The following is a 10299-nucleotide window of genomic DNA, read 5'->3' as shown; positions in this document are numbered from 1 at the left end:
AAAAACGTTAGCCGGGAAACGCGGCCATATGCCGCATCTTTAATTCCTCGTCACAAGTTTTCCGAAAATGACACAGGTATTATTATAAGGGTCTTTTCATATTATCATCTTTAAACTTTGATGATGATGAGGTTGCAAGGATACAAGAGGGAAGCAGCAACAAATTAAAATATTTAACTAGTTGCACATATTTGACCCAATTTGATGCTTCGTGATAAATCAACCAACTGATAATCTAACCCAATTATTAATTTTTGATTATCTTACTTTTTTAAAAATTCTTTCTCTCTCTAGCTAGATCACCCGGTTTGCGTGCACTATTTGAGCTGTTTCTTACCAAAAGTCAGCGCACTTCTCTCTCTCCCCTTTTCTCTTTTGCTCTCATCTTTTTCTTTTTTGCTCTCATTTTTTCTACTTAACATTAAGCTTATTCATCTTAAGTTTATGTGTGTTAGTAATTTATTTTTGTGGAGAAATGGACAACTATTTAGGGGATCTAGCTGATATAGTTCGAGCTAGCGGAGGTACCGGCATAATCGACAACAACACAACTGCAACCGCAATCACAAGTGATCGATTTGGTTTATCGAATCAAGACTCGTACCAGTTAATAAGGAATGATGCTTATTCATTCCCTGCGGACACCCTACTCCGCAACATCGATGCTATATCTACGTCCTCGACTACTTTCCTCGATGAAGGGGGTCAAGTTGGTGGACGGTTAGCTAGTGGCGCAGACGGACTAGTGCAACAAGTTATGGGACCGTCGCAAACACCGGGTATTATCAACAACGGTTTATGTAATATATTCTCTTCTAATAATATGGTTCAGATCTTACCAGATAGTAATAATAATAATACTAGTCATAAAGCTATTGATAATAACGGTAATAACTGCAGTAGCAGTAACAATAATAATAGTGATGGTAAACTTCCCTTACTACCTGCAGCAGCAGCAGCCTCGCCTAAGGTTGTAAAGGCGGCTGCTGCGGCGGGTTACGGATTCATGTCTAACCAAATGATAAGCATGAATAATGCTAGCTGTAGTAGCGGCCCTAAGGGTGTGTTTGTTGATGGCTCTACAACCACAGCCGTAGTACAGCAGTTGCAGATCCCGTCCTCGCGAAATCATGGTATCAAAAGAAGGTTAGATTGATTATCTTAATTTTATTTAATTAATTTTATCAAAATTTTTTGTTATTAAAGTAATTTTAATTTGTGTGTTCTTATTGGTAGGTTAAATTCTATGTAATTATATGAAAGTAAATTTCATTAAGAAATTCAAAAATTAATTATGTATTCACTTATCTTATTTGACTTTATTTTAAGAGGATAATTAAGCACCGTCCTAATTGTAAGAGCTTTTAAAAACGAAGGTAGTATTATCAACCCTGCTCCTACTCTACTCCGTATGATTGGGCTTTTTTATTTTTTGTCGATGTCTACTAGCTTAGCTATATCACTATATGCCTCAGCTCCCCAACTAGTAACCTAAATTGAAGAACAGTACAACCTATTTTACTTACAATCATCAAGTGGCATATCATGTAGTCATGTACTAGTGCACTATCAATTCGGTGTCAGAGATGTAAACATTAACACTGCTAAAATTAGTTATGCACACATTTTTATAAAATCAAATTAAACTCTGAACACTCCCAAATGTAGCCATAATACCAAAGGAGAATTACACAAATTATAATAAAGTCATTTTGTCTCAAACGTTAGAATATTCTGAAGAAAAAAAAAATGAATTAAATTCAGTATAATAAACTTTTTGAATGTAATTTAACTAATTTTTCAAAAATAAAAGGGAGTTATTAAGTTAAAAAGATTAAATTAAAGCTAATGTAATCGAATACTCGATCGTATTTGTATATAGTTGTGTACAGAATAAATGATATAAATACTGATAACATATATGAACAGGAAAATACAGGCTAAGAAAGTGGTGTGTATTCCAGCACCAGCAGCTGCAAACAGCAGGCAAACAGGAGAAGTGGTACCTTCTGATCTTTGGGCATGGAGAAAATATGGTCAAAAACCCATCAAAGGTTCTCCTTATCCTAGGTAAATTATCTATTTCTCTAATTTGTTAAACTTTTTTATATTATAAACTGAATTTAATTAGTTTCACATGCATTTCCTACTAATACTACTTTAAATTTCATACTATAAGTCTATAATTAATCACAATCTTATACGAAGTAGATTTAAGATCATTATTATAACCAGAATTTGGTCAAATTACTATGTATGTACATATACAATTATTTGTTACAGAGTAGCAGTATTGAGCAACTTTAATTTAGTTGAATTGGTACCGATTTTATTTTGTGGTTTTCAATACAAGAATAGAAAAAACGATTCTTATTTGATTGAGTACATACAAACCTTTTTTTAGGGGTTACGTACCCTATAGCATAAGTTCATTGCTACTTTAAATCAATTATTGATACGTTCCATTAGTATTGTGTGTCTTTAAGTATAGATGTCAAATAAATCTAAAGGAGACACATACACTTCTTATTTCTCAAGGTTTACGTTAAAATCTAGAATGCGTGCCTTTTGTTTTAGTACTCAACTTTCTTAGTACTCAACTTGGTGATTGAACAAATAATCGTACTTCTTTGTAAATAGAGATATTTAATGGCATAAGAAATATCTTCATTCTTTAATGTAAGACCAATATTTTACTAAATGAGGTAAAAGCATAAGAACCTACCAATTATAGCCTTATAGGTACCATGCTATTAAGCTAAAATATTTCTTAGCTATAACCAAGGTTGACTTGTATGTAAGTATTTATTACTCAAAATGCTGTATTCGATACGCAAACCATTCTAATACAAGTGTATTGTAAATTGATGATTAAATGTTGAGATATTTGTGTTTTGATTGCGTAAAACTATTGAAGAAAAATTGGAAGCATCTATTCTCTTAACCTTATTGTAAGCCAAACTCAAATTATTTTTACAGAAGTCAAATTATTATTTTGATTGCGTAAAATTATTGAAGAAAAATTGTAAGAAGCTATTCTCTTAACCTTATTGTAAGCTGAACTGAAATTATTTTTACATAAGTTAAATTATTGTTAATGAGCTAATATTAATTTTACTGAACTAAAAATAATTATACTGATTCTCTATTATATTTTTTCTTTAAAATTACTTACTCCGTATTTTATTATGCTAAAATTATTTTAATTGAAATGAAATTATTTTAAATTGAAATGAATTTATTTTTGTTGAACTGAGATTTATACTTAATAAAAAGTATTTTTTTTAAGGTGAAAGAGAATTGAGCATAAATCAAAACTAATTTGACTATACAATTAATTGAAGAAAACTATGAAATAAATAGCGTCAGATAAAATACTCCGTAGGTTTTAACTAATTGGTCATATACATTAAGAATGCTAATTTACTGAAAAAGATAATTTGTAGATGAAGTGATTCTATATATTTAAATATTTTGAAAGCTCTAGATGAAATATTAGGCTACTAACATCAATTAGTACAGCCACTGATCCTTTAAGTTCCTCTTAAATCCACTTGTACATTTTATTGTTAATATCTCTAATTTCATGTTAATAATAATTAGTTAATTACTATATAAGTTTTATATTCTAAAAGTAATCATTAAGACGAATCAAACCTATCATGTTTTTCGTATGTTTGTATTGAAAACAAATTTTGAGTATTATCTTAAGTTGTAAATAGTTTAAAAATTCTAAACAGGAAGAACATTAGGTCAGATCGGAGTAGAACTTTTTTTGTGAATGGAGATAGATAATTATTACGATCATGATAATTACTGCTTATGTTTCATATAATATGCAACAAATGTCTTTATATGGCTTCCTAGACGGAGAGAGAAATCTAGAGATGATGTGATGAATAGTGAAATAAAGAGATATGACAACTTAAAAAGAACATTATATTTGTTTCACAATTGGCCTTGTTTGGCAATTGGCTGTTGGCTGTTGGCTGTTGGCTGGTTTGATTGGCTGGTTTGACTGGTTGTTTGTATCGGCTTTTTTGTTGGTTGTTTGACTTTTTATTAGTATGTAAACATGTTTGGTAAAATTGGTTGTTGAATGTTATTAGTAACTTAGAAAGCCAAAAGCTACTCCAAGTAGCTTTTTCATTTTTGCTTAAAAGCCAGCTTTTCAGCTAACTGAAAAAGCCATTTACCAAACACGAATTTTGGATGTTTGACCAAATGAAAAAGCCAAAAGCCAAAAGCCAATAAAAAAGCCAATGAAAAGCCATTTACCAAACAAGGCTAATATGAAATACTCGTTGTCAAATATGAAAATGGGTATTATATAGAGTATAATAAAACCATAAGATTTACTATAACCGCAAAAAAAGTACTCCTCTAAAACGTCCAAGCTAGACCTTTGCAAAAAGAGCTTTATTTCCCCCCTAAAAGTAGAAATTCACACGTGAAAATTTTGCTCCTAACTATAGTCGCACTTTAGTTGAATAATGTTGTCTCTAATTTAGTAAAATTTCAATAGTGCTAAGAGAGCTTTTTTTTTTGTTTTTTAGTATCATTCCTTTTTTTAAAAAAAAAAAATTTGTTAAAAAATTATGATTCTAAGATCCTTGTATAGCTGTATGCCTGTATTATGACTCTTCATTTTAATAATAACTAACTAATAAAAACTGAGTAATACATAGATATTACACCAAACATTTTATCAATTAAATATTAATAAAATAGAAAGAGCTTGTATACTTATACAATCAATCACATGTTCAAATTCCCCTTAATTTATAAATTGTAATTAAATATAAAGCGTACGTAGCATGTGAAGTGATAAAGTATTTAATACCTTAACTAGCTAGCTAAGTATATATGCATGCTTTAGAAAGGCATGATTGCATGAAAGACAAATTAGATGATAAAAATGAATAACTAGTAAATCCTAAGTTATGGTTATCAACTTACCACCCTTTAAAATTTTAACCAATTAAGCTAATTAGCTAGTAATCAAGTCGTGTATGTCTTAACAATATGCATTATTCATTTTTTGACATGATTTTCTTGTTGGAATTTTGACAGGGGCTATTATAGATGTAGTAGTTCAAAAGGATGTTCAGCAAGAAAACAAGTAGAACGAAGTCGAACAGATCCCAATATGTTAGTCATAACATACACATCCGAACACAATCATCCTTGGCCAACTCAAAGAAACGCTCTAGCAGGCTCAACTAGGTCATCTCAACCGGCCTCGAAAACCTCTTCCAAGGCATCATCACCACCCTCACTAAAACCAAGCAACAACAAATTTCGTAACATACTCATCAAGGAAGAGAATGAAAATGCTTCAACAACCGCGACAACAAATTTGTCTACGGTCAAAGAAGAAGAGGTCAAACTCTACGATGACCGGCTAGATAGTAACAAAGTGGACGAAATAATTGAAAGTTATCGTCCACTTATCTTGCCGGAACCAAAGACTAGTAATGGCCGTGACCAACAAGGTGATCAAGATTTTTTCGCCGATTTAGTTGAGTTTGAGAGTGATGATCCTCTAGAGATATTTGGTACTCAAGGGTGCAAAGGGTTTGAGTCTTTTAGTGGTCTTTTTGATTGGGCAACAAATACCAACACCACACCTACAAATGAAGAAAATAATGATCATACAACATTATCTTTGGACCAAGAAAAGTTTAAGAGGTGATGTTTGATGATACTATTTTGATTAATTATATATAGTCATACATACAATTTTTTGTATTTGAAGTATCATTATGCACATTTTGGTTCAATAGAATTTGTATATCAACTAATGGTGGTTATAATATAAGCTAGAGAAATAAAGATGATTTAGGATTATTCATTTGAATGGGTAAAACCGTAAAATGGGCCTTTTATACAAATTGGTGCCATTATAGTTGACCATTTTTTATGTAAAGTGGTGAAATTGTCATGGTCTTGAACAATTTTATACAACTACTTACGAGTTACGATAAATTTGTATATAGAATATATGTGTATGATGGTTTTTTAATCTTATTAACTCGTAAACATATATTGCATTTATTCTTTTCGAAAATTGATTGATACTTCATCTGTAAAACTTAAGTATCTTTTATAAAATATGCCAACCTTTAATTTATATATATTTATTTTTTGACACGAAGTTTTTATTATGCATTATCTATCTTATACAACTCACTTTGTGAGACCTGATTATATTAAATAGAACTCATAGTTCTTATCTCTCTTTCAAAGCAAAAAATACTCAGGTAAATGCTTCTTTTTTTCACTTTTAATTGATTTGTGTAGTTACATCATTATAGTAACTAGATAAGATGTAGAAAAATGGGGACTAAAAAGCAGATATCATACGGCTATGGATAAATTTGAAATACGAAGTACCACTTTTATTAAATTTAAATTCTAATTAACAGTTCCAAAAGCCAACTACCCACTTCTAGGACAAAAAAATTAAAGATAAAGAATATAAGAAGCAATTATGGAAGCTATGAGTTGACTTCTTTAAGAATTTCTTAATCACTATGACAAAACTAACTTCAGTTGGCAACCAATTAAAAATTTAAAAAAGAAAATATTAAGCCATTAAATGATACGCATCAAATAAAATAAAATTAGCAAGTGTATAAAAAAATAAATGAAAAACCCCACCACTCAATCACTTGGAAGCCCAAGAGATTCCTTTATGGAAGTCATTGAAAGATGGGACAGAAAGCGGAGAAACAGAAGGTTTCTACAGTTTAAATAAGTAATTGTTGTCAGAATGTACAGTTTTGATGCGACATCATCACTGGATTTACTGTTGGTTCATTTCGTATATCATACATGCAATGCACGATGAGGTATAGCGTATAGTTTCCATAGTTTCACGGTCGCATACTCTCTAGGATAAATATCTGTAGGGCCGTAGGGGTAAACATAATAAGATACGGGTAGACATCTAAAAATATCTCCAAAAAATCAAACTCGATAATTAAGCACAAATTCAGGTACTTAATTTTTTCCTTTTTTCACTTTTAGTACTGAATTTTTTTTGCTTTGCTTTTGGGTAATGAGTACCGCATTTCGGCCAAAAAAATAATTCAGCCTAAGAATTCAGTACCTTTGGTTAAAGAATTCAATACCTTGGTTAAATGAAAGTGGGCCCCACCCGATTAAAAAAAAGCGCGGGTCACCCTATTTTTTTTCCCTTTCTTATTCTTTATTCCCCCTTTTTTCTTTCAATTTCTGGAAATTCAGCTGCGTCATTCGAAGAACACGAGTAAGGTTGGGCTCGATTCTGGGGAAAACGTCACCAAAAGCCGCCATTTTTTTGAGGCAAGCTCAATTACTCATGGATTATGTTGTTACTTTGATATAAATTTTGAATTTTTTGCCCATTTGTTGATGTTATTTGCGACCCAGGGTTTTCGTATTTTTGGGGTTTATTTGAACAAATTAATGATGTCGATTTCTTGTGTTTTTTGTGTTAAATTTGTTGCTTTGTTGTTGTTTGTTGTTGGATTAAGCTAGTGTTGTTGTTGGATGTTGATTGCATGTTGTTTAAATTGCACAAGGGTTTGATTAGTTGATCTGTTTTGCGTAGTAAAACAGGCCGGGAGGTTTTGGTGAAATTGTGTATGTGTGATTGATGGTGTTGTGTGTCCATGATTTGAAGCTTACTGTTTCTGTATTTGCAATTTGCATGAGGCTCATTTTGTCTTCACAAATTTGTTCCTTGTCCAGGATCAGTCTTTTGATGATAGCATGTGGCTGGTATACTGAAGAAGCAGCAGCAGGGGAACAATTGAAGAAGCAGCAGCAGGGGTAGAATTGAAGAAGCAGTAGGTACGAGCAAATCCAACCTAAAAGAGATTGAATTTGCCTTACAAAGGCCTCTACTTTATTCTTATCATATTCATGTGCACTTTCCGATCAACATACATACAATAAATCCAACCTAAGCATATTTAATATACGTTGGTTGATCATTAATGCACAAATAAATCTATTATTAATTATTAATAATTAAAATTATTAATTATCTTATTAAGCGTGATTTCAAGTACAAATTTCCTTTAATCTTGCAAAATAAGGGTGATCAAGCAATAACAATAATATCATGAATAATCAAGCAACATATAAATTGACACATCAATCATAATCATCATAATAATCATAATCTCATTAAAGAATAATATAAGCAAGATCCTAGGCATGATACTAACATAATTAATAACAAATCCTAAGCTACCATATCAGATCACTAAATAATAAAGATCAAAGCTTTAGCCTAAAAATTATACTCGAAAGCTAATAAAAGCATCATAACATGATACTAGGAATGAATATAATCTAAGCATGCTTTATAAAAGAATAAAGCAATTGCATTACTCACTTTGAAGTCTCGTACTTCTTTCTATTAAAATAATACATACGTTAGTAAACTTTAATAAAATATTAATTTAAACAATTAATTTATATAATAATTATATAAATTTGGGACCAAACCCTCATAATTATCAACCTTTTACGTCTAGGGAGAAGGCAACTTCGAGCTTGGCTAGGTTGTATTAGTGTCTCACAAAGGACAAATGGTGTGTGTTTAGGAAATGGTTTAGAAAATCAAGAGAGAAAGAAAGAATAAGCTTCTAGGTTAGAGAAGGGATTAGATGGTGATTGTTGGTTATCAAGCTTGTTGATGATTGAAAACAGGGTGATACGACCTTTACATATAGGAAACAAGAAGGTCGAACGATAAGAAAAGAGTCAGAAATCAAATCGAAATAAAACTCCTTTCATCGCAGCGCGATAGGAATATTGCGGCGCGATGTACTACGGTTTTTGCAGAATTTGTTTTTATCATAACTTTTGACACTACAAGAAAAAAGCCTATTTCCGATGGCCTAAATCCTAAATCCATCGAAAATTGTTCAAAAATCGTCAGAAAACTGATTTCCGATGGTTTTCCATCGGAAAATAGTTGTCGGAAATTCCTTCGTCGGAAATTTGCACTTTTCCGATGGAAATGCCATCGGAAAATAGTTTTTAGATGGTTTTTTATGGCCATCAGAAAAATTTTGGATTTCGATGGCCTAAATTCCATCGGAAACTTCCGATGGCCAAACATCGGAATATTCCGATGATCAAATAAACCGTCGGGAATTTCCGACGGCCAGGCCATCGGAAATTACAACTGGAAAAAATAAAAAAAATAATAAGCCACCCTTCCCCCTCCACCCTAAACCACCTCCTCAACCGCCATCATCAAACCCAAATTTGTTGCCCACGACACAAAACTGCCTAACCCTGCCCACTGTAAACCACCACGTTAACCCTAACAATAAAATTTAAATCAAAATTAACTATAGTTAGGTTTATTAAAAAAAAAATCAACAACCAGCCATCCACACCACGCACCACCCTCTCCCTCTCCACTACCACGAAAACCCTCTACTGCCACCTCTACCACATTAACCGACCTTGAATAATGTAACCCACCACACAAACCCACCTTGAATGTGACCCACCCCGCCCACCCTCACGCTAATTAATCCCACGTTAAATTGACCTAGCGTAACAACCACCCCAAATTCACGCCCATCAACTCTAAAAATTACAAACTTAAGATAATATCATTAGAAGAAAGAACTTAAAAGAAAAAAACCCATACCTTTAATTCGACCATGAATTCATCCCGAAATTACCTTAAAAATGCCATACCTTTGAATGTCACCTCGAATTTGGTTTTATGAGGCAAAATTCAACCGATCTAGAGTTTTCATGGTCGAATTTGGCCTTAAAAACCTTGAATTTGTTTAAAATCATTAATAAAAAAAGCTACGGTGGTGCGACGACCTACAACGGTGCATCGATTGAAGAATGAAAGAGGATGAGAAGAGAGAAAGAGGATGGGAGGAAGGAGAAGAAGGGAAAATGAGGAAAAAAAATCAGAGAACTAGAATAGAGATAGGAGAGGAGAGGAGAGGAGGGAAGGAGTGAGAATATAAGAGGTGAAATGAAAAAGAAATAGTAGAGGGCGGCTGGTAAAAGGGTAATATACAATTAGGGTTTTCCCCACTTATTTTTTTAATTAAATTAATTTCCAATGGTTTATTTCACACAAATCATCGGAAATTTATGATGGCTTTTAAAACCATCGGAAACTTTGTATTTTCCGACGGTTTTGGGCCAGGAAATTTCCTATGGCTTTTAAAACCATCGGAAATTTTATATTTTCCGATGGTTTTTAAATCCATCGGAAATTTCCTATGGCTTAAGCCATCGGAAAAGCCATCGGAAATACGA

At 32.2% G+C, this 10299-nt stretch overlaps 1 protein-coding gene across 1 annotated transcript; it reads left to right on the top strand.

Annotated features, from left to right (window-relative positions):
- Positions 1–475: 475 nt before the first annotated feature.
- On the top strand, positions 476–5695 carry LOC145610690 (putative WRKY transcription factor 14). The gene is made up of 3 exons (XM_081665990.1): positions 476–1146; positions 1930–2070; positions 5074–5695. The coding sequence occupies exons 1-3, from the start codon at positions 476–478 to the stop codon at positions 5693–5695; spliced, it is 1434 nt and encodes a 477-aa protein (XP_081522116.1).
- The last annotated feature ends 4604 nt before the right edge of the window (positions 5696–10299 follow it).

This window comes from Chenopodium album, chromosome 24, assembly GCF_948465745.1.
Source record: "Chenopodium album chromosome 24, dcCheAlbu1.1, whole genome shotgun sequence".
In the NCBI taxonomy this organism is placed as follows: Eukaryota; Viridiplantae; Streptophyta; class Magnoliopsida; order Caryophyllales; family Amaranthaceae; genus Chenopodium; species Chenopodium album.
The sequence above is the reverse complement of the archived record's forward strand: the minus strand, read 5'-3'. Positions and strand labels throughout refer to the sequence as shown.